The sequence below is a fragment of the Cariama cristata genome, unplaced genomic scaffold (genome assembly GCF_000690535.1).
Source record: "Cariama cristata isolate BGI_N322 unplaced genomic scaffold, ASM69053v1 scaffold17681, whole genome shotgun sequence".
NCBI classification, from domain to species: domain Eukaryota; kingdom Metazoa; phylum Chordata; class Aves; order Cariamiformes; family Cariamidae; genus Cariama; species Cariama cristata.
In genome coordinates, this window is record NW_009597721.1 from 15,055 (window position 1) to 41,289 (window position 26,235).

General features: G+C 41.1%; 1 protein-coding gene across 1 annotated transcript in view; it reads right to left on the bottom strand.

Moving 5' to 3' along the window:
* Nucleotides 1–2,637: 2,637 nt before the first annotated feature.
* The window catches only part of LOC104168437 (transmembrane protein 117-like), a 39,648-nt gene continuing 16,050 nt past the window's right edge, over nt 2,638–26,235 (bottom strand). Inside the window, exons 4-5 of the mRNA XM_009709022.1 lie at nt 10,264–10,393; nt 2,638–3,278 (exon numbers count right to left, since the gene is read on the bottom strand). Of these exons, the coding sequence (XP_009707324.1) occupies nt 2,638–3,278; nt 10,264–10,393 (771 nt within the window). The remainder of the gene's footprint in view (nt 3,279–10,263; nt 10,394–26,235) is intronic.

A 26,235-nucleotide genomic window follows, 5' to 3' on the forward strand; every position in this document is an offset into this window, starting at 1 on the left:
CAGTTTACAAAGACCAGACAAGAGCGAAACTGAAGTAAAACCCTGAAATGCACAAAATGTGGGCACTGGGTCCTCAGCACCAACACTTTCACCCCACAAACCTATTCCTGCTGAGTTGTGCTACTTAGTAACGCAGAGGTAAATAACTACGTTAGGTACTGAATCACCTTTAGGGTGTTCAGCTCCCAAGTCTCTGCCTGCTTCAGGAGGACCTTCGGGTCAGCCGAGCCTAGCCACCTCACTCAGGCTTCTCAACGTTAACACTGCGAGTGGAGAGTGGAAATACTCCTCTCTGCTCCCATCCCTGTGCGTGGTTACAAATGAGACTCCCACACAACTGAGGAGTCCTTCCTCTTTTAATTAAATTGATGAGTTGACCATGGTGAGTGGCTACACCGAATCTTTGAACTTATGAATTCATGATATAAGCAGTCTCTCTGCTTGACCATTAATTTAAATACTCATGCAAAATCTAGGATGACTTGATGCTCTTCTCTTTCATGCAGGTTTATAATGACCTTAAAAGCATTAACTCAATGTGAGGTCACAGAATTATTTTAGCTGCGGATCAGCTGCTTAATAAGAGTTTTCTCAGAGTCATGTAATCATGCAGGCTGCAAGACTCAAGTAATTCTTTCATTTTCTGCCTACATGTTAATGGGTTTAACCACTCCCACGCACAAAAAGGAGAAATGAGTTAACGGGAGATGTTCGGCACTCGGGTTTACAGTGTCCAAAACATACAGAGAAGCACGTATCTGCAAAATTAACCAGCTATTGCTGTAACTACTTAAGAAATCAAACGCTGTTTGAAAGTCAAACATCAATATAGTCACCTCTTATATAGTACAAGCAGGATCTCACAGTGTTTTACCATTATAATGGCTTGTCTCTGACTATATCTTAAGTCAATTAAATAAGTTTATAGGCTGCAGTAGGCAGAAGATAATAGATTTATTTTTAATCATAATTTTTAATGGATAAAAATTTAGTCTGATTATAATGTGAACCTTCTCCTGATGAAACATTAAATGTTCCATAAGCAAAATATTTGATTTTGACACTACTGTGATACTGCCTGTCTTTTTTAGTGTCAGAAATATTTATGATTTTAAATGGGACAATGCATGGGTGAAACGTTTTAAAAAATTGCAAAACTAACATAGTATGTTCCTACCTAATAATAAACAATTGTTGAATGATGTTTATTAAAATTGGCTCTCAAGTGACAGTTAATAAATGCATAGTTCTATTATGCATGCTAAATTCAGCATTCCGAAAACTTAAAAGCAGATAGATCAAAACAACGGAGATAAAAAAGTCACAAAGACAAAATACAGCAACACCAGTAAATGACAGGGAAATAACTCAGACTTAAAAATGACTTATTATTTAGTAAGATGTAACAACAATTTATAGAACTAAATTAGAGGCAGATCAGAGTCTTTCTGATGTTTTAGATATACAACTTCTCTAGTGCATATAGTTTGATCATACAGCAGAGGAATTCATGTTACAAAGTCCCCTTCAAAAAGGCAAAAACCCCAGTTTCTCTCTGTTTCTGCTTCCAGGTTACACTTAGCTATGGATGGTGAATGAAGGGGGAAAAAAAAGGGTACAATAAAATTCAATTATTAAATTATTTCAATTAAAGCCCCTAAACATCTTTTCGGTATTTGGAGAAGTTAGACTGTCTATATGTGCTGTGTTTCTCTATGTTTCATGTATGCCCAGACCACATCTGCACAGGACCACACAAACACTGGATTTAATGGGCTTTGTGTCCTTTACTGTAATCACTCCGTTGGCTCTCTGATGTTGCATAGGTTTGGCATGATGATGGAAAGACTTGCTTCGACCATGTATTTTCACCTCTGTTTCTAAAAGGTGAAGGGCAAAACTTTTAATCAAGGAGCAGTTTATCTTTAATTAGGAAAAATATAATTAGGCATTATCACCAAATTGCTATTACTGATGGAGAAAGTCATATTTGCACAAGTAGTGACCCATGCTGTATTATCACCCTGCTGTTTACTGCATAATGAATCTGGATTTGTGTTTGGCAGCTAGCCAGCAAAAATTAAAAGGTAATCAACATGCTTCTCTGCAGTCCGGTCATCAAAGTCACTGGCTTCACAGATGAGTAAATAACAAAGTCAAGTTGTGATGTCCTAACAGAAACCTTTCTTTAGGAATATCTATATTCACCTCCTCTGTCAAGACATCAGATGATACTTGAAATAACCATATACAAAAAGCTTTGCAAAATAGATTTGAAGAACTGTGCTATACATCTGGTGTTGAGTTAAAAAACAGTTTAATGTCTCAAGGCACCACCACGGTAGAATTTTATACCTGCAAGTAATCATCTAATACACTATTATACAGTTAAGGTAATGTATTAATAAATAGCTTGTGCAATTTTGGGAAGCAATCTATAAAGGAATGTTAGATATACAGTAGGCACGTACTATAATACAAATAAAAACCAAAATTCCTAGAAAAAGCATGCTGAGCACCTTTTGGTATAGGTTGAGTTTCTTATTCTAAACACTATGTAAATCTTAACTTACAAAAGGTAAAACTGAAATCTTATAGTAACTGCTTATTTGAACTGATTTTCCTGGGTATTTGCCTCTAGGTCACAGGAGTACTCTTAGGGACAGAGGCCTCTGGCACTGGCTGTAAAGGGCTATCTTGTTCACTCAGTTGTGCATTCAAGTTTTCAGAAGTTAGGAGAGAAGAATTAAAAACTATTTCGCTTAAGTCTGATTTTATGGATACGAGATGTGGTTCTTGGAAACTTAATGGTTCTTCTACTAACACCTGTGTATTTTCTCGGGTCATTCCCATATCTGACGGTGACTTGCGTTTCATTCTTGTGTATGATTTGTCTAAATTCTCCATGCCTTGGTCAGTTTTCTGAAATCGCCCAAAGAACCAGATGAAGAAACCAAACAAAGCAAAAGCCAGCAAACTGGGAATAAAAGCCAGGCATTTGACATCAAGGCTAGAGCCTGTGAATCTGCTGTGCAAGAACATGTCTCCTTCGGCATAGGTCCGGTTGGTCAATGGGTTAGTGTTATTGGACCTCCATTCCCAAGATAACTTAGTTCTATTAAGGTCTTTCAAGCTTTCTGAGTCCTTCACCGTGTAGATCTTCTGTCCAGGACCGATATATTGGCCATATTCATGAGGTTTGTAAAATATTTGGTTCTTCCACATATTCAGATCCAAGATTAAAACAAGGAAGATAATTCCATAGTTAAACCATTTGCCTGTTCAGAAAAAGAAAGTTCTGTCATCTGATGTATCCCTTTTAGAAGCAATACAAATGCAGTCATATGTAAAAGGTATTCACAGAAAAAAAAAAAATCCTTTTTTAGTTAATCTGTAAAGCAAAGTTGTAATAAAACTTCCACCATAGTCAGATTTGTGCTGAATATCCCTTAATATTTCACAATTAGGTCTGGGCACACAATAAAATAATGTTGTAACACAAGCACAGCAGTATACCCATAGAATTCACACTGCAGTTTGTAGGTGACTAAGCCACCTACGGAGTAAGACTTGAGACGGCAGCCTGCGGCTGGTGAAGGAGTTGACTAAGAAGCTAGCAGAGAACACTAAAAATGCTGAACAGAGGTAGCCAGGTGCTTGATCTCAGGCTTCATGTACCATCTGTCCTACGCTGCGGATTCACAATTGTGAATCTCTTCTAAGATGGATTTGTCTAAAAAAGGCTCCACCCCTCTTAATGTTAAGCACTTGAGTGCTCACCTGATATAATAGACATCTGCGTTTCAATTATTCCTGTTTCATAAAAAGCATGAACTTGAAACTGTCATTCAGCTCCTAGACAGAGTTAGGCACAGCCCTAAGCGCCACTGTTGGGATCGTTGGGTCAGTGTGGACTCCAAAGGGTGCTTACACAACAGCTTAGATGCAGACTCCCCAGTTAACTAAGATGAATCACAACCTGTATGTCTAAGTGGCAGCGAGTTGCCCGAGACCTGCCTCTGCTCTATAGCAGACCTTCTTAAATTTCTCATGTCTAGACCATTTTTCCATCCTCTGCATCACTGTCATGCTCGATGGGCTCTATGATTTTTCCTTTTCTTTTGAAAACTGTTGTCACCAGAACCAAACACGGTATATGAGTAACAGTGTCAGTACAACCATATATGAACACAAGGACATCTTCCTACTCTTACTTAGTATTCTCTGTAGCCAAGGGCTGCGTTAATCTCCTTAGACACAAAATGACTGGGAGTTAGTGCTGTCTTGGTTACTTACAGAAAGTATTTGCCTCTTTCTAGAACAGTGTCCTCTGCTGTCTATCCCTCTTCCAAGACATGTACTTTACTGCTGTACTAGCAGGCGTGATCGCCAAGTAAGCCCAGTTCAGCAATCAATCCTCCTAGATCAGTGATAAATCTGTCGAAGCTGACTGAGCCAAGAGGCCTGACAGTCTCCACTCACAAGCATCTCTTTGATGATAATTCCCCATGACAAGTAATTTTTGAGACTTACTATACTGACCAACCTTTAACATTATACATGTGTATAATCTATGTATATGAAATTATTGTCTTTTGCAACTTAATTTTAGCATAATGCTTTTTGTAGCAAACTTTGAGTCATATATCAAGCTGATATAGCAAATAAGCTTGGTAAATTAGGTGTCACTCCTGACCTCCTACCTTGCGCATAAACAAGCTCAAGCTTATAGTTTTGCAAAGGCTCAGAATAAATATATTGTGAAGCTATAGATATTAATTTTCTTTAAAAATATATTTATCATTTCTTTCACAGTGCTTCAACTTCCATTCCAGATGAAAAGTGGTAAGGTAAAATGGAGCCCCACACTATGAAGTCATTTAATTTGTCCCTTAACCAATTTCTGCAGGATCAGCACCGCTATTGCTCTAGGGTTGGCTCTACTCCAGTGAGGTCTGTGTGGCCAAGAATAGCGGCATCTACCTGGCACCATTTTGCCCTTCTTGGCGCAGGTGGATGTTTCATAGACACAATCTGAAATGGAAAGATGTAGCAAAATCAGTTCTCGAGACTGGAAGGCTAGTCAATCATTTCAGCAAACTGCAAAGAATTATACCCTGACTCTTCAATGCAGTTACAATGAAGAAAAGGAGGTGGTAAAATAGGCTGTATCATTCAGCTATGCACTGCCTAAAAACCAGACCTGTTAATAACCGGCTTTCACAGCACTGATGTCCTTACATGCTACGCATGACATTTGGAGAGTCAGGAATCCGGTTTGGTGTATTTGGAAACACGGTGCAACATTGAAATTTGGTGCAATAAAGATCCCCAAAAAGAAAAACTGGAGGTACGTACCCAGCCAAGGGCACGCACTGACTGTCCTTGTGAGGCTGTGATGTAAAATGTGAAACCCTTTTCTAGACATTGTAGCCTACAGCCACTATTTGGGGATGAAAACTTGATCCCTGTTTTTGAGAAAGCATGGCTGTTGAGGATTGTATCCTCATGGCCAGAAGGCAAACCTTGACCCTAGAACAATCTCCACTTATGGCAGTTTGGACCCGCATTGTGGGACCATCCTCTGAACCCCAGCCTATACACGACCGTGCTTAGAAACACCCTCCCCTCCCTGCTGAAGTTGAACGACTGTGCACTGCACGCGAATGCCAGGGGCCTTCTCATGGTGAATGAGGTACGGAGTTTTCTTTTTCCTTTTTCCAGAAAGGCACCTGTTTGCGCTAGCTGAATAAGATGTTTGGGCAGTGGTCATTTTTAAAGAGGCTGATAAGGTCTATGAGAGGTTCAGCAACCAGTCCACAATCCCACATGCAACTGATTTGAAGCAATTGAGGCAGATCCCGCAGGTCCAAATATCCCAAACCAGCTGCTGATTCTGGATCATCTTTATTTTTGTACGTCCACTCTGTAACAGAACAGTCATGCCCTAAAAAAGAGATCTTGTGTAGAAGCCAGTCCTCAGCATCCCTCCTGAGGTCAAGAGGAAATGTGAAAATTCCACTTATTAAGGCTAGACTCAAGTGGCCTCATGCTGTGCAACCGCAGCCAGAGGCCAGTGTAGGAAATGTTGACTTCAGACTCTTATCTCAATTGCAACTGTGTCTAAAAACATTCAGACACCTCTGTAAAACATTCAGGTATCTTCAAAACGTTCTTCATATCTTCTGTCACGTTAGTGTTATTAGCTAGATACACGCACACAGACCACTCACAGCTGAACTAAGCCGCAAATCCTCTGAGGTTTTTTTCACATCCGTGTGCACGGACAGCTTTGTTTTTACCTCTAACCTTTCTATTTTTGCCCACGGGCTCCCTCAGGCTTCCCTGTGTAGGCGATGCTTGGCCTGAATCTAGACACACTTCTGGTCTAACTCCACAAGCCAGCCATGCAAGGCACTCGCCAGCCGTGAAGGTGAGGGTTTCTCCTTTGGGTGGAAAGGCACTCTGGCTAGACCAGCACTCCGAAACACCTTTAGAAACAGCCACAAAAATCTCCCATCTGTTTTGATACCCAAACTTTAACATTTCCTATTTGAAACTGATCCGCACACTTTACAGCAGATGCTCTTGGATCTCCAGTGCTGCTATTAAAGGGTATGAGTCAGGCCCCTCGTGCCTTTTAACCATGAAAGAATCTGAAGTAACAAAATTTACTTTTAAGTTTTACAAATTTCCCTGGATATTACAGAAACTAGGATAGACCATGTATTTTCATAAACAGCAGCCCAAGAAGGAAAACATACACTTTGCAACGAACCATCTATCAAGGGAAATCCAGATGAGTTAAGCAGATGCAGGAATTCAAGCTATTTTTGATGTTCACAGATAAAAGCAGCTATCAAAACAGGATAAAAATATTTAATATTGAGTAGATGCTTGCTAGGAGCTCCTAGATGCAAAGAAATTTGAGCAACACGAGGTACTCAGTTACCAGTAAAAATAAGATATGCTTTTGATAGTAAATTTAAAATTACACTGAAGCATATCAGCTACAGGCTGCAGATGTTAATTCAATATTACTGCCAACTTACAATATTCAGAAATCACAAGTCAGGCCTAAGAAAGCATGTTATTAGTTTAAAGTAGCAAGACGGGTTAAAAATAATACACATAGTACTGCTTTATTTATCTGCTTTTTTGCTTTTTTAGACATGGAGTTATGCAGAAGCAGCATTTCATTTTTTTTCTCTGCAATCATGAGCTTTATTTTATGAAAGCTGAAATTCTCATGTAGTCACTGAATTCAGGAGCTAAGACTTTAAGACAAAATAGAAAAAAAAAAAAAAGAAAAGCAACTGTCTTAAGACTTGTGATAAAATCAGGAGAGTTGGCAACACAGAGCGTGTAACTGTGAAATCCTTCATCTGTACAGAACTTGCCTGAAGCCATTCAGCACACACCAACAGAAAGGTGGTTTAAAGTCCTTTACTTCTCTGAATGTCCCTTTACTTAGAGCTGCTTCTTTGTGGGACCATTGCTCGTTAGAGCAACCCAGCACTGAAGAAGGCTGCTCAGGGGAATCCTAGGGCTGCTCTTATTTATATCAATCAACAGTGACCAAAACAGACTGTAAAAGAACTTATGAAGAATAAAATTTGCCAGGAAAAAGATGGTAAATGTTATATCAGCCGCGCTTTCTTTCTCCTTGCCCTTTGGGAGAAAAGGGTTTCCAGTTTCTACAAAGCAGGGCACAGGTCATAGATTTACAGTCTGACTTTATCCCTATAGTAAGTACTAAAATAAATGGTATTCAGGCCTTAGTCTTCTTTTCCTGTTTGTTACTAAAAAGAAATCCTATGGTTAAATGTAACACTCTGGATCCCATGTAATAAACAGGGCCTAAATACAGCAGGCTTCCTGCCATTATCAGTGTCTTACCCCCATGTCATCTGCTCCAGCTGCAGTCATCTGCATCACTCTCTACCCTCATTTTAGATTGGATTACGTTCATCTTGTTATATATACATATTGAACCAGTTCTTTCTTTCTTTTATTAGCTCCTTGATTTGAGTAGAAAATTACAAGTATTTACACATCCACACAATAACTAGAGCTTGAAAATGATCCAAGATGATACCCTAACCTAAGACAAGAACTGATGGCAAGAACAGATGGTTCAAGCAAAACTTACCCAAAGGGAGGTTCTTGTGCCATGTGTTATGGCTGTTTATTAGATCTCCTAAAGGGTGGTGTAGCACTGAGATAAAACAGGCACTCAGTAGACAGAGTACGTGACGTGCAGTCAAATGGATTGATTTGTCTAGTGAATCTAATAAATGGATCTTGTTAATGCTGAGCAGGGAAAAATATTCCTCAGCCCCTATTCATTAGTTCATCCTCATTAAAAGAATGCCTTCTCGCCAGAAAAATCAGAAAGGGCTCCAGTCCTCTCTGCAGAAGACTCTACAATGCATCAATATTGGTTTCTCTCGGTTGGTCTGTTTTCAGACAGCAGCACTGCTGGCAGTTGTATTTCTGACCCCTAATTTAGGTTCTTTACTGTTGCTTATTCTTTGCTCTTCCCTGATTATTATCAATATCCCTGTCTCTTCTACAATGCAAAACTCTTTGTTGCTTTTCAGTCCCTCTTCTACCACCCACTGTTTTTCATCTACATTAATTATACTCTGAGTTTCTGTGTCTGATGGCGCAGGCCACCCTACCATGCCTCAGTCATTGCTCATGCTCCTCTCTGCACCCATTCCACTACTTCTCCTTATACAATGGAATAACTGCAGGGCATCTGGGAGCCTTGTGGGACTGAGCCCCTCCAAACTCATGCTCTTGTCTTGAGAAGTAGAAAAAAAAAATCTTTTTCACTATCCCTGATTACCATGCCTATAATTCACATCAAATATCTGATGCTTATACTCTTTTTTTTTTTTCCCTCTCCTTTCCCTTTTGGTTCACTTGAGAGAGAAGAATGTGTTCATCAAGTACACATCCCATCTCCTCTCACCCTACACCTTCTAGTCACTGACCATGAGATCATTTACTTCATCCTGTTCCATAAACCACTACTGGCTCAAACCGTCTCACCCAGACGTGCCCCAGCCCTTCTTTCTTGCTGTCTGTCTGTTCTCTCAGTATTCCAGCAAGGCACCTACATCCAATTTTGAAAAACTTCCCAGCCCTCCATCTGTACTTCCTACTGGTCCACTTGCCTTCCCTCATGCAATAGCCAGCAGGTAACTTTTGCACTCATTTTCTCTTCTTTTCTGGTTTTCAATCTGATCACTCAGATTTCTACCTTCTCTGCTGAAAACGCCTTTTCTGAGGTCTCATTCAGCCTATCTTGACTGAGTCCTGGGTTCATCATTCTTTCCTCCTCGGCACATTTTCTCCCCTTGGCTTTTGCTGCCTGGTGAGCTTGTGACTCACTAGCTAGCTCTTGGCCGTATCTTAGTATCACCTCTGAATGCTCCTTTTGTCCCTGCTCTGCAGGAGTTTCATGTGCCTGTGTCACTGGATGCCCTCAGCCATCTTACTCCTATACAGGATGATGTGCTGTGATTGTTTATATCAGCAGGTAAAGACCCCTGTCAATTCACACCTGCATTCTTTTGCTATCCATTATTATACAACTCTTCCCAATGTAGAGAGAGGAGCTATGCTCCTTCTGCATAGCTTGAAGGCAAAACCAAAATATTTATCCCTATTTAACCTTCTTTTTTTCATTCCCTACTGTTAGTGAAATATCGTCTCACAGTATGCAAGGATCAGGTACTTTTTATCTATATGTACCATCCATTTGAATAACTGCAATTCTGTTTTATTTGAGGTTATTTAACTGTCTGCTTCTGGTTAGATGACTGATGGAAGTATGGTTATCAGTGGCCTTTACCAGATGAGAATGACCGAAGTTATGAAAAGATATTAGCATAAATCATAGCAAAGGCATCTGAAAGCATAAGAGATTTGAAAATGAAATAAGCCGCTAATTCCCCTGGAGAGTAATTTTAGATAAAAGATCTCTGAAGCTACATTAGGTATTACTTAGTGTCACAAGAAGTTGCTGAAATCCATGAAAAACAGCGGGTCTCTCTGATTCATAAGATACAGGTTCCTCATTTCCCTGAGATGTTTATATACGGATGGCATGGATATGGACAGCCAAACACAAAGAAAAATAGTAATCTGGGACATACACAAAAAGTGTGTGGTTAAGGACACGTTAGCACACATTTGTTACACAGGAACAGTTCACTGCGTGCCTGGGTCACAGTCTGTAAGGTTACCCACCTGTGATATGTATGTGATATTCCTCTTTGAAGATCTTTTGGAAATAAGGTACTTTCAACTGCATGTGTGCAGATGGCAAGCCTGGAAGATTCACTTCAACATCACCCATAAAATGTGGAAACTCCCAGTCCTGTTAAAAAAAATGAAAAGTAAGAGCTTTCACAGTACAGTTTTGCCCTTTAAAATGGCTTAAATTAATAAAAGGAACAGCTTCTATTTTTAAACCTCCCATTATTGGATTTTCTTACTTTAAGTTTGACTGAACCACTTGAAAGAGAACACCTTGTTTGTATTAGATATTACAATATGATTTTTACTTCAGCTCCGTGTAATTATGTGTTTAAAAGTTCACTTCAGAACGACAATACTGAACCCACAGTACCAGCTGATAGAATAAAATAGTCTAAGCATACGAATACCTGTATAGCAACCTTGCAATACTAGTTACAACTTCTGTTACTAATTTGGTGAACAGTTTACAGGTAAGAAATGGACAAAGACGGCCTGACCCTTCCAAACATTTCATATATCTGTATTCTGCTTCCTCAACTTACAGAGTGTTTTCTGTGTTTGGCCTTAATACATCTAAATAAACCCTCCCCGCAAGGGCAGGCCCTTCAGCGTAACCTGCCCGAATCCATCCACGCGGCTGCATTTCAGCTGACGAGGCCACGCTGGAAACGCAGAAGCCCTTACCTATCATTAAGGACGTTTTGGTAGCAGGGGGTAACCCAGCGGAGGAGGAGTTGCGTTTCAGGGAATTTTTCGCTTGGTTATCTGCACCCACCATCAGTCGCTTGAAAATGAGTCGAAGAGCAGGGCTCACTAGAGCCCAAACCGAAAGGCTGGCACTAGCGCTGGAAGGGGAAGGGTTACCGCCGGAGCGGGTGGGCTGTGCGCTGCGGGCTGGGGGTGATCGCCTGTTAAAAGCGCACCGGCCCTCTGCCCATGCACACCCCACCATTTGTATCCCACAGCTTACGGCAACATTACTAAATCACTGAATTACTGAATTACTAGAAGTAAGGTAAAGGAATCCGAAATGTGAGGAGCTCTGCACGTAACTTGTACTTCCTTCACATGAAAAACATTCCAGTGCAGCCATCTCCCCAAGAGAACCAATTCCTTTTTTTTTTTTTCCAGTTTTATAAGGCTGGAAAGTTTCATACCACGGTAATGAAAAAAAATTATTCAAAACTAAGAATCATCTCTGAAAGATAAATCACTATATACAACTCAACCTCCAAGAATTGCTGAGCGCTCCAACGTTTGCTACAGTGGAAGGGAAACAGAAGAGTTTTATCAGCAGGGGATAGCACGGCCCAAACGCTCACAGCAGCTGATCCGTGCTAGCTTTTGCAATATGGATTAACAGGAGTACAAGCAAGGAGAAAACCTGACCCTCTGTACCTGGTTCTGAATGTTCACAGCAATACAGAAAGTGCCAATTCCCAGATGCAGAAGATAAGAGAAATACGGATGCTCTCCTCTTGCCTCGTCACTCACGCAACGCAGGCGCTGCCGGCCACGAGGCACGGCCAGAACTGCCCGGCTGCACCATCCCTCGCTCTGCATCTGCAACCATCCCCTTGCAGGTGGCAGGCGTTCAAAAAGTGCCCAAAGATAGAAGTTTTATGGGTGTACGCTCTCAGTTCACAGTACCGAATATACATCTCTGGACCGGTGTCTCCTGTTAAGTCATACACACTCTCACCCAGGAATAAACAGGAAGAAATGCATTACATATTCCTGAGGATAACCGAACGGAGAGCTGTGGGCTCTGCATTACAAATACGCAAACGCGGGACTATAAATCCGGCCTCCTGCTCTTGCCTTGCCCCAATGCTCCTACTGTGCCTTTTGCTGATTTACAGGTAAAATTCCACCAGAATTTTGTATTGGACTCTGTCTTTGCACCTGAGATTTATAAAAAAGTTCAGCATTTTTTCTGATCTGTATGAATATTACCTGATAATGAGTAACTAGGATGCCAGCTCTGTCAGATGTGCAATTTACTGTATTATTTGTCTCAGCAAACAACTACTGAGACTGGAAAATATTTCATAAAACAAAATCAAAACAGAGAGATCCAAGCCCAACAGTGTGGCACTATTTACATTATAACAGATAGGTGAGTGGAGAGCCCATTAGAAAAACACATATTTGAACTCCAAACTATGGCTACCTTTCACGTGTACATTATTTCACATTTTCTGCATATATAGCCCACAGTATACAAAGCATGCCTGAACTGTACCACGACCCCTGTTACCCTGTAGCCCCTTAACCTGGTACTGCCATTGCTAAAGAGATGGGGACCTCGCAGCTATAAACAATTTACCAGTGCTCAGCTGAAGAAATGCAGATCTGGGGCTGGACAAAACTGCTTTTAGGGGTGACAAGGAGAACAAAGAGGTATCTAACATACATAAAAGACACTGTGTATAGTAAACCTGGCTGTAACGCGGAGCTTCAGATCAGTGAAGGTCTAAAAACGTGTGAGTGAACATAAAAATGCCCCCAAGCAGATCCTAGAATGAGGAAAAAGAAACCACCACGATGAACGCCATATCCTTCCCGGCAAAGGACTCCAGATGCCCCTGGCACCCCGTAAGGCCCCCGGCGACCCCCACCAGACTGAAACTGCCCATTTCAGGACCTGCAGGAGCAGGGGGAGGGTGGACGAAACACCAGGAAAAGCGGTAGAAGCAAAGAAGTGTGTCTATAACAATTTTGACATTATTATTACTACTGAAACTTTTTTCTCCACAGAATATTATATTTTGTAATAATTAGATCTCAACTAATAACGATTCTTGGATTACACTGTTAAAATTTAAATGATACTAATAATAAATTCTTGGCTTTACCTAGGAGGTGTTTCTTCTTTGCCCATAAATAAGGTTTTGAATGTAACCTTTATCAGTATGATTACAAAATCTGTTATTTAAGAATAGTCCCACTGGAAATACAGAAATAAAATAAAGAACCAACAAAATAAACTAAAACACAATAAAATGTATTTCAAAGCAATATTAAAAAAGGGAAACTAAAATAATGAATTAAACCTACTGACTTCCATGAAAGTCACTACAGCCACAGCACTTAGGAACACGAAGCTTCAACTGAGGTGATTAAAATGCCTTCAGGGCTTCATTTGGCTCATAGCTCTGGTAAGTGCGGGCGTTTATTGTCCATGTAGTGACATTATCACCTGCAGACACATAGCTGTAGAGTTATTATTGTGCTGGAGAAGAGCAGATGACTGTTAACTTCTCAGGCTAATGCCAATATCACGTTGTCAAATCCAAACCCAACAAACTGGCCATTTTGCTATGTAGATTCTAAGAAAGTGTTGTCCAAAATCTTTTGACTTTGTTACAATTTTTTTCCTTACTGACAAGCAAAAGACAGCTTAATTTCAGCAATATCCAGAAAACCATTTTCCCAAGAAATTCAAAGTGCCCAGTAGGAATAATCTACCCCAATTGTTAATGGGCATGCTAATAGTGCAAATGCAGAAGCCCATAAATCTAACCGCATCCCTCTCTGGAACACAGCTCAGGTCTGCATCATGCTTTCATACATGGTATTTTCTCTCTGTGGTCTCTGATACCAATCTGTGCTATCGGTCTGTGCTCACCGCTGGGACGTGAGTGACATACGCTATCTTCTTTAAGTTCTCAGCTCATAATCACACAGGGTTCACTTGATCAGCTTTAGTCCTTATTGCTGAGATGCCTGTACTCTACCATATCTGGGATCTCATCAGGAACTGGGCCCCAAATGTTGTACTTAGAATGTATCTCCACTTGCAAAGTTTGAAAAATAACACCATACAACCATAACGTTAGCTCATATTTGTGTCTCTCATACTGCATGAACAGATTGTTTCTTCTTTAAATCCCTCAGCATCAAATTTCTAATATTCATCCACTTCAGTGGTTTCCAACCTGGGGAGCTCTGCAGCATACCTCTACGCAGTTTATGATGAAGAACCCAACCCAGAGCCAGCAGCCTTACATCAGCTGCGCAGAGGTCTCTAACCTCACCCGCAAGTTTTGTGGGATGTGCAAATCAGATCAGCTTCTGGCTTCATTCCACTCTAGTCATGAGGAAAGGGCAGCCAGAGGACGAACTGAAGATCACCGAGGGGTTCATCCTAGTGTTGCAATGGGCAAAGGGAGCCTCTCTGACTTCCATCAGCTACCTCCTTAAACCCAGAGGCACAGAAAAAACTGGATACTGCAAAAAAGGAGATGGTGGCATTCTGATTTTCTTCCCTTTGCTTCTTGTTCCCGACGTCAAACGCATGCATACACTCTCTGCTCCAACGCCAGCTATTGGTTTAATGGTAAACAAATGGGCCACACTTCCATCTCTCCTCCTGTCTGAATGTAGCTCATAGGGTGTTTGGTACACAGTAAATATGAAATAACACTAAAAATAATATAAACACTGTTCAGACATGATCGTGAAAGAAGACAAACACACACTCAATATTTCTGCTTTAAGCAGTGATGATACATGCTATATTTAATGCTAGGAACACATTTGTACTTTAAACCCCTTGGAATAATAAATAAAAATAGAGGGAAGGAACTGATAAAATGCATACATGAATGTGTATATGTGTTCCAGAAACTGCCTATAGCAATTCTTATTTAATTTATTAAAATCTTTTCAACACGAGGTAGAAGATTGTGCATTTTCAGGTATCTTTGCATCTCTTAGCTTTGTTTCAACTCTCAGAACATCGCAGACAGGCAGAGCTAGAGAAAATTTAATGAGAGGCAACGGCTCTACATTTCTGCAAGTGTTTATTATTTCAGATACTTCATCTGAAGTAAGGAATGAACAGCTGGAATTCAGAGGCAAAGGCCCAACTCCTCTGTGGCTATCTCTGACTTCATCGCAGTGCTGCAAGTTGCAGCGATCTCTGCAGCCGAGATCTCTGCAGCTGTGAGCTGCTGGAGTACAAACATCATTTTAATATTTCATTCAAACACACACAGGAAGGGAAGTCAGCAGCCATGACTAGAACTCACTTTCATGACTGTGAGATAAAACCTACAGCTCAGTTTCTGGCCTTCTGTTCTTTGCCAATATCTTATTTAAATAGGAATAAAGTGTGTCAGACATTGCGGTTTTTAGCCCTCACTAAACGAAAAATACACATCTACTCTTAACAGTACCACCTGTATACTTGTATGGCTTCAGTGGGGCTACTTGGCTCCCACAGGGACAGATGACACATTATTCCTCAAAAGACCTCCTGCTTCATGTTGGTACTATCAGTGCTAATCTATTCACAGTTTTCAAGTCCAGAAAGTTTTGCTTGATCTGCTCATCTGTTTTGGCTTCACCTGCTTGGATTATTATTGGCAAAAACAATCACAAAACCCCACCAGGAACTGTGGCACAAAGCCCCTAATTGCAGACACAGCTACACCTTTTATCTCTCAGTCTTGACTCAAAGTTTAAATCAAAATGTGGAAAACCCACTGTAACAGTGGAGTAACTGCTTCAGTTGAGCTCCAAGCTGCTGAGACAGAAGACTGAAGACAGGTTCCAGGACCAGACACAGGTACAGAAAGGCTATCCCTGCTCTATATGGCAATGTAACGCATGGACGTACCCACAACCTTGCTGTCATTCTCCATCGTCTTTGTGCTCTTCTCCTCTTCAGTCTTTGTTCAGCTTCTTCAAGCTCCTGGCCTTTCTCTAGAACCACCACTGCAAGCCTTCCCCATTTTCTCTCTTATTTGAGAAAATGATAATAAGACAGCAGTAACTCCTTCCTTGAGAGTTAAAGCAGCAATACAGCCTCTTTTTATGTGTGTGCTTGGCTTTGAATGACCACTTCCATTAAAAAATCATTACAGAATCCTTTAGTCTATTATCCATTTCTGCTTATTTAAAGGCAGTAATTCGCAGGCCACCCGGGTCCCAACCAAGCCCTGGGTCTCTGCACTTTGAATTTACACATTAATGCATTTTGAGCATAGACAAAAATGTCCTCAAAACAGTGATCCTTGTTACTGAAATGTCCAAATTGGTATTTAGCTTTTCCACAGCAAGCTCAAAGTAATCTCAAAATTTCAGACCATCTGAAATAAGAAATGCTTGCATTTCACTGAAGGACCCGTATCCACGCCTACGTTCACCGGCAGATGCCTGATTTGTGATAGACGGCACTCCCTCGCTCTCCCCTGCGACTATAGCTTGGGTATCATCTTCTATTCACTCTCACAACCTGGTAGTGCCTCGATACTGCGGATCTGTTCTGCATAACATATCACAGATACAACAATTCCTATCAAACCCCACAGCTAAAATTTTTATCGAGCCTCTCATCATCTGCTGTTCAGTTACATCGGCATCTTTCCCTCTGGCCTCCACAAGTGCAGTTGGTCTCCACCGATACAGAAATGCTGCTGCAAAGACCATTCCTCCAGCCTGTTTCTTTGACCACGTCACTCATTTCTTTGATCAAATAAAAAACAGGCCACTTCCTTTCATATACAAATCCCTTCAGATCTTTCACTGCCCTAGGTACAGACTGTTTATAGGAGATCTGCTCCTTCAATCAGTCTATAAATTCAGGCTACGAAGCCTTTCTCTACTTAAAAAACCTTTCCCCTGTGCAGTTCCCTATCAGCTGCAGACCCTTCTCCTTTCTCATTCTCCTTTATAATTATTCTTTGCTATGAGAAAACACGAGGATGTGATACATTAGGTATCCTGGATTACCTGTCACCCTGCCCAATGAAGTCACTATTGCCTGTACCTGCCTGTCCAACCAGCCATAGCTCTTGGCTTTTCTTTAGCAACGGAATGCTCTAGAACTGGAGTTGTATTTTGGTTGTCTTTGAGCGTCATCTAGCACAACACCGCCCCTGGCCTTAGTGACCATGGCTAGTTCCTTGACAGGACAAATACTGCTAGTGGTGTGAAGACTTAACGGCTATCCATTCTTTGGGTTACGTTAGGAACAAATCCTGTTTGAAAATAAGCCAGTGCACAAGGAAGGGCGGACGCTAGAAGGTCTCACATCTTGTGGTGTGGACAGGAACAACAGGAATCGCCATTTCCCACCGAGGGAAGGGCTGTTCTTTCCTAGAGCTACCCTTTCAGTTTTAGGTACTCATGAGAGTCAAAGAGGAGCAAGGAGAAACAACTTCATCCACGCCAGAGGTGCAGTGGACATCACTAAGTCCAGCCTCTGTGCACACCCAGGATGTCCTAGGAGCAAGTCTGCCAGTTTCTCCATCAGGCAAATGTGAGGTCTCATATATCTCAGTGACACGGCGAGGTTCCTCTTCTCTGTAACTCCCTCTCACCCATTGATCAGCTACTCACAACTGCTGAAAATGCTGATTGAAAAAAAGCTGCTCAAAAGTAAATGCTCCTCTATTTTGTCTCTGAGTTTCTCCAATACTTGTAAGCTTTTACTCTTGCTTTACTGTCGCACTCATGTCTGACTTTGGTTGACCTAAATAGCTAGCAGGTAACTCATCTGGATGAGAAACAGCAGTATGAGCTTTTCCAGTTAATTCCTGAGTCTGACAAGCTGCTAAATAAAGTGGTAATGTTACAATATTGTGGATCTGTAAGAGACAAAGAGATCAGCTCCTGCAAAGCAACTGTGTCTTGTTCCCTACGTGAAACCTCCCTAAACCACCAGCAAGTCAGTTGTAATGGTTTTTCTACCTACCTCAGGGACAAAGTTTATGAAAGCCATTTCTGCAGTGAATAGGAGAAATGAACTTTCACTAATAATATGCAATACTTAAATTTACAGGTTTACTGCGACTACAGCTTGCTGTCAAGGGAAATCACTTACAACAGAGCAGTCAATTTTTCTGGTACCCCAGAAGACCAAATATCTGACTATGATGTGGAGAATAAAAATAAAATTAAGATACATTGCTATGTAATCATCTTCAACAATCTGAGTACATATGCACTAATACACATACCATTGCATTGTGGAAAACATACCCACATGGCAGCGGAACAGTAATATGAAATCTGGAGCATTTCAGGATTGGTAAAGACTGCCAATGCCATTTGTATCTGTTTGAGAACAGTAAGCTCTACTTAGAGTTCTGAAGTCATTTTGCATTAAGGCAACTGTTTCCAGCTAATTTCAGCTGTATTAAAAAGTATACTGTCCCTTTCTTTTTCCAAATACCCACATACATGAATTCCCTTGTTGTCTGATACTCAAATCTTAGTGGTGTTTTTTAGTGTTGCCTAAACCCAAGAAGATAGATTTGCAGTAAAATACCTGAACAGATATCTTCCTTGCTATGAGCTTTGCAACATAATAAAAATGGTGTTACAGAAATGAAGAGTATCTGAAGCAAGGGGATTACTCTCTGTTGCTCACTGCAGATGGAAAGTAAATCAGCTGCCTCAACGTCAGAAATGGATGACTGAGGAGCTGTTCTGTTCTGGGCAAAATTCCTTCTGATCATACCTGCTCTGAAGGGTTTTACCATCACCGGTTCTGAGAAAATTGGGGGCTGGTTCCAAACAAAACTATAAACTTGCCTGTTGGTATTAAGCATGATCTGAAGTGGTAGGTTGGGACCACTGGTCCCAGTTTGAAACTTTCACTCAACTTGTTTTGGTTTAGCTGTAACTGTAAATTACCCATGTGCTTGTGCAGGGTTCAACTTGCTGTCATTATGGTATTGAAACAGTAATATTAGCTTTCTGTTGAAGAAAAAAAATAGGATTATATGCTGCATTTGACTGATACTGAGAAAATTAACAGAGTTTAAGAACATGACAGAAAGTAAAAACACCAGATGCATACGGAAAGCAGGAAGAAATGTGTCTCATAAATTTAAATGTGAGGTTTGCAAACAAGTCACTGCAAATTCCTTTTCCTTTAAAAAAGTCAGTAATAACTCTTTTCCAAAATTATTTTCCTCCTCATAACTTTTGCTAATTAATTACCAGGTTTAATATATAAGGAAAGAAAAAGGAAACCCTGTGCCAACGTTGAAAGAAGAAAGGCCGACTTCGCAAAATGTGGCTATCTGCACTTAACGTTTTTGTTTCAGGGATGACAGTAATATAGAACACATTTGGTCTTCCCAGCTCTCTCTCTCATTTTTCAGTTGAAGTTAAAATAATGTTCCGTGTCCCGAGTTTTAGCCCGCTAATAGGATTAGCAACAGCAGCACACTGCACTTCATGTCCTGACGGCAGCACACCCCATTCCCGAGCTCCTCCTCCACGCTCCCCCTCCAGCCCTGGTTTTATCTCCAAAAGCTGCGGTGTGGCCAGAAGGAACGGTCGCTTCTTTGGTATCGGCTGGGCTGGCAGAAATGCATGCCTCATGTTGGCATAGCCATGATGTAAACACATCTGGGCAGCAAAAGAGGATGTAAGGAAACACATAGAGCTTAGGAGGCGTGCATGTAAAAATAGTATCACTTTCGCTTGTGTATCAGTATCTCTGGAACCTGTTTTCAAACTGTCATCAACAGCCTTGAATACAAGAGAAAATGGATATGTTATATGGGCGTTTATTTTGTCCATTCTTGCATTATAGACGCTGCCAAATCAGTCCCTAACATTTACGGTATGGATTAGATTGCCATTTGCTAGGATGGGAACTAGCATCCAGCCAGCTCCCTTGTAGCCACCTGCATCTAGGGGTCCAGAGCTCCAAGCCGAATCCCACCCCGGGTGTTTCAGCTGAGTCCCGCTCCAGAAAACGGGTGAGCCACGTGCAGCTTGTCGGTACATGCTACAAAGCAGATGCCCTTTCTCACACTGAAGTTCTCCAGAATACCTAAGCCCTAACTGGCAACGATGGCCGGTCTAATGATCTCTGAATACCTTTTCTGTGTGTGTCATGATCTACCTACCTTTTTCCGTGAATCATAACAATTTTAATAATCATATACGACAGTTTCTCTCGACCCTCTCACCAGGTCAGGAAGACAAACAGCAGAATGCTCCCCGAGGTGCTCCGGGGAGGTGCATCCTCATCAAATGTGAGCATTTCCCTCCACCTCTTGAAATTAAAATCCAGTACAAACCATTACCTATTTCAACAGAACCTGAATGGAATGGCTCACTCTTCTGATACAAATGGACTGGAAAAGTTCCTGGGAAGTACAAATCCATGAAAACAAAAGGAAAGAGCCCTTTTAACTGTGCTGGCGTGAAATACAGACTCAGTGCGGGGCATGAGATACAGACTGCCCAACTCAGTAACAACGGGCCCAGGGACCGATGTTTGACCACAGCCCTAAACCTGCCGGCTCAGCGCCCGCAGCGGCTCGTGGTGCCCAGGGCATCTTCTGCCTCGCTGTGTCCCCTCGGAGGCTGAGATGCTGAACGGCAACTGGGTCGTCACCAACCACCTCGATAGGGAAAAGGGGATGTGAACACAAGGGTGCTCCCCCCAAGTTTAACACAAGAGACTGCAAAAGATAACGTGAGAGGTTCTCACACCAGCAGCGGTCCCATCTCAGACGATTTCTAGCGAGTACAGAACTCAGCACTGGATCGAGGCCTCAAAGCGATGTGCAGTGGGTTTTTATAAGTGTATTAAATTCTAACTGTATCATTCTACTATATTAAATAGTTTCCCAATTTCTAAAAGAAGACATTCTTTAATCACGAAACAATTATGAATCAGACACCAAACATACTCATCTTCAGCAACACACAGAAGCAAAATTACAGGAAAATCCAGTTGCTAAGAACCACTATGAGATCTTTGTCACAAGATACCCTTATTTCACTGTATTGTACATCACTTGACTAAAGGGACTTTGAGAAAAATAAGAAAACAATAGTCTCCTTACCTAAGTACAGGTCTACTAGTTTTATTATTTTCAGTAATAATAAGAGGCTACATAAAACTAGTGTGCTGCTTCGATTATTATACTGCATCTTCCATACAGACCACAGCACTACATTAGTCATTCACTGCAGTTCTGTGACATGAAATATCCTCTTATTACAGAGAGTGTATGTCACTTAATAGTTGCAGCAATTATTTACTTAAGCTCTCCCCTTCCCGTCTGCCCTCCCCTCTCTAAAAATCCATTCATTTTCTTATCCCTTGGGGAAATGCTGCCAGTACTCCCTATATGTTATGCATACATAAATTACATGCCTTCAAGAATGAACAAAATCATAAACCCAAAAATGTAGCCTCCAATGTGAATAAAAATTAGGGGAGATAACTCTTCCCTACAGCCTCCTCTCTGACCCCAACGCAAAAGCTCACTTCCTCAGTGCGAGAGAGGAAAAACGCAATTTCAGCTTTTTATACCAGAGCAATATATCTGCCTTTGCCAAGTGCATGCAGAAAACATGAACTTCATCCTAAAAGGTTTTCAATGTTTAGAAATCTCCTGGGAGAACTTGTCAAAAACACAGTGAACCAAGTTCTAATTGCACAAACTCACTCTGGTCTTGACAAACACAACAGTTTGGTTTGAATTTCAAACCTATTCCCATCAAAATCCTTGGGAGCAGAGAGAATGTTGTTAAGGTGTCTTTTTGAATCTCAAAGACAAAATCGGAGGCTGGTGGTGTGCAAGGAATTAAAGTGTTCTCCTAGTGAGATCTGAATCTAAATATAGTAACTATGCTGATCACAAGGAAAGGCTGAATTACAATTTTAAAAAAATGACAGATGAGACAGGGTGGACTATCTCAAAAGGTTTGGAAATTCAGTGTAGATAAGAAAGCATATACACAGCACTTGGCAGAAGCTTATCCAAACTAACAGGCCCTTCTGAAGGATGCCCTCCTGCAACCCGGCTCTTCAGTCTTTGGTTTTGATCTGCAAGAAATCCCTTTTCCCCCTCACTGCCAATGCTATGTTTGGAAGACAACTTGCTGATTTCCTTCCCCAGAGAAGGGTAAGGAGCCCTTCTTTTGGAGGGGTAGGTGGCCTCTTCCATCACCTGCTGTTTCGGAAATGTGGCGTTCTCTCAGCTACCCACACAACCTTGCATCTCCGTAATCATTGCCACCAACAATCGTACTTACACGCTTTTCCCCTTACTCTGTTTTCTTCCGTAACTTTCTCCTTACCATCTACAAGTGGCAGACTTAATTCAGTAGTTCATATTTTTCATTTTAAGAACTTTCCTGACAAAATTTTGGGAAATGACATGTTGCCTGCTCTCGGAGATGCTGTTACGAGCGCAGTAAGCAGATGCAGTATGCTGCCTGTAGATAAATGCGTGGCTTACAGACTTCCACGTATGACTCCAAAACTTTTAATTACTGGCATCAATGAATCAAGGGAGCTACATTACAGCAGCTGAGTGATTACTCTCTCAGTGTGATTAATAGACCGGGGGGGGTGGGCTTAAAGCAAGGTTCTGCACGTGTATGTGCATGTGGAGGAGAGGTAGCTGTGCGTGTTTTGGGGAGAGTTCCAGTTTAACTAGTCGAAGCCATATAATGCAGACAGTTACTCAAACTTTCTGGACAGGAAAATATAGAAATCAAGCATTATTTTCAATTGTTTAAAGAAATGCTAAATCAATTTTCTCATCAGAGGCACTATTTTAGAGCAATTCACCAAGTCAAGATAATGAATGAGCTGTTCTTTCACAGCATTCCTCAAGGAGGAATTATCCCAAATGATATGGTTACTTAATACGAACATTTATAAAGGGACAGTCATTATGCGAATTATGTATTTTACATAATTTATTTCAACTTCCAGTTTATAGAAGCACTTTCATCTTTTTTCATTCAGTGATAAAAAAGGCATCAATTATAATTCTCCTAGCATGCCTACAGAACAAATGTCTGCTAGTGAAGTTGCTGTGCTCATTCAAACATATAATTATACATCAGAGGGTCCTGGGCAATCTACATTTACCAAAATAATGAATAGATAAAAACCGCACACTTAAACGTAGCAGTTTAGGTGTATGAGAAATGCACTACAAAATATATTTAGGGGTGTGCCGGTCTGTAGCAGTGCTACCTACCATGTGATGACTACTGCCCGGGCGCTTCTGCTGTTAAATATGTAAATCCACCTGGAGCCCAGAGAGCAATATGCTTGCTGCAACGTTTTTAAAAGAAAATAGAGACTATTGCCTTCATGCCTCCTCAGACTTGGTACATTTTTACTGAGGTTTATCCAGTTTGCAGGTACAAAGCATGGCTGCAAAGCATGCAAGTATGAAAGAAATATGAGCAAACCAGATTATAACAAGTATTACTGCAATTTCAAAGACTCTATAATCAGAGGTGGAGAGCTATAATGCAGGAAAGAAATTTAGAACCACACCACAGGTTATTATTACAGCAATGTACTATTTAGGAATTAAAGACTACTGGGCTATCGGTCTGCATCTGAATGCCTGACAACAGAGGCTGGTCAAATGTTCTGGTCTGGCCTAAAAGCATTTAACTGGCTTCTACAAGCAAAAATTCACAAGCTGAGTTATTAATAAAATAACATTTGCTAATGTACTTTGGCAAAGACCCTGCTAGACCTTGCAGATGCTGAAAGGTTCTGAGAGCTCCATCTCACAGTCTTTCCACTGCAAATCACAGCTATTCACAAATGACAGACTTCCTTCATCTGGGCTACAAAAAAGACTGACCAGAACAGAAATTTTTAAAATTATGACTCAGGTGAGAATTGTGGAAGATTAGAAGCTCTTGTAGTAACGCAGCACAGGGGATCCATGAGGCTTGAGGACACAAGGCTCATTGTAACATTTCCCCATCTTCTTGCAATCTTGATCAATACAAAGGTTGACCAAAGTATCGACTACTCCTTAACAATTAATTAGAAGGATGAAACCTTTCATAAGAAACTCAAAATAACAAGTTCATGAAACAGGTAGGAATTAACTGCTCCTTCCTAAAATGTTCTTAACTTTCCCCCCTCTCATTTTATCTGCATTTCCCAACTTCTCCTCTGAGTTTTCCTGCGGTCAGCTGCCAAACTTCTTGCTTTAAACGCTGAGTCAAAATACGAAGATAATATCCCTCACGTCACTCTTGTATATTTTGTTGCAACCGTTTAAGAAGCAAGCAGTACTATTTCCTTCTTGATAAATAGACACAGTTCCAGTACATACTGTCTCACACCTAATTCTAAAGACTTAATTGTTTTCTATGAATCCCTATGAGATATATGGAAATCCTTATGTTAATTAAAAAAAGCAAAGCCCCATGAAAGAGTTTCTTTAGCAGAAAACAGTTATTCAAGGCTCGCCACTTAACTGGCACTAATGACAACATTCTACTTCCCTGGAAAGAACACCAAAAGCTTTCACTGATTTCTGTGACGTAAAGTCAATCAGATATCTGACCTCTGAATTTCTCTTTTTACGAGTATGATTCTGCACAAGGACTTCTACCAGAACGTGTCACCTTTTAGAACTAGATCACTACGGAAAACTGAGTTCACGTTCTCATTCTGACTTTAATGTTACACAAATCTATAATTTCCCTATAAAATATATTAATAAATTTATTTAGTTTTCTTATACAACCCAGAGGCCCACCTAGCCTGTATGCCAGTATGGTTCTGTGTGACTACACAGACATGTTATCCCACCCCCAAGGGAATCTGCAGTCTAACTAGTATCTTTTAAGACTCTCACTACTTTTCTGCATTTCCAATAGCAATCTGTGTCTTATAAACTAAGAATACTGGTAATTTATAGAGTAAATAATTGCATTTGATGGATAATATTGTCCTGACAGGCGGTCCCTTCAGCAATGCCCACTGAGGCATTCTTTAGAGAAGAAACATCCTAACTGTGTATCTTCGCATCGGGGGACACTGGAGATTTATTGACCCGCTCTGTATAGAGAACGAATGATTTATTTTTCAGATCTTTTCAGTGTTCAAAGTTGCTTATAAGTACAAACGCTATGTAAAGGAAAAGCAAGAGTATTATTGCTCTAAAATGAATATGCAAATGAGGTTGAGAAATGATTAGATGGAAGTGGCTAACAACTCTGCCGAGTCTCTGAGCATCACCAGTATGAACCAGGCATTTTGCCTGTGAATTAATACAGTTGTGTCAGGCTGGAACCACTGAGTCAAAGGTAAAAATGGAGCCAGCATGCTGGAGCAGAGTCCCGCAGAGCTGGGAAGAGCCTCACCTCTGCCGATCCGAAATTCTGCAGGTGACGGGGGCAGAGGCTGCTCTTCCCTCCGGACCCCTCCCAACCACCAAGCGACAGAGCAAGAAAACACGGTATGGGAAACCCTGGTGATTGTCGCCCTTCTCAGTCCTTGGGTGTAGTTTCATAAGTGTAAAAGAAAGAAATGCAACAAACTGTTTGTGCTATGAGAAGAGAGCCTTTTGAGGTTTCTTTTGCTACTGAAATGGCACCAGAGGAATTCACACAACCCCCACCACAGGGCACCCAGTTGCCACCGTGGCAGGTGCCGTACAGAACAGACAGAAATCACAGCACAGCTGCTTACCGTGTACAATACACTGATTTCATTTGCTTATAACTTTTCCAAATTTAACTGCTTGGGTTGAACACAGCCATGCCAGGTGTCTGCCTCAGGCTGTTTTTTTTCTGTTTGGTTCTATGTTTCTGTTTTAGGGTTTTGACATTTTCAACTACCACCATTCAAACACTTCTGAGAGCAAGAGCAAAGAGAAAATAAGCCGCTTTGCTTTGTAGAAATGCCTCCTGCTTTGAAGTAGAGACATACATCGAGCAAGGGAGTAGCTTTGTGTCAGAGATGTGCCTTTTGCTTCTCTGTGAATATCTGCCCCAAACTGGAAGAGTTTGAAAAGTCAATAATTTTCATACTTGCAAGAATTTAGCTAAAGGTTCAGAAACAGGTATCTTCACAAACTCTGCGTGCCAATGTTTCTCCCAGCTCCCAGAGCTCATCAGACTATGAAAGTGCCACCCTCAGCAGAGAGACAGAGCATCCCCCATTGCTGCTGCCGGCAGGGCTCCGACCTGCTCTCA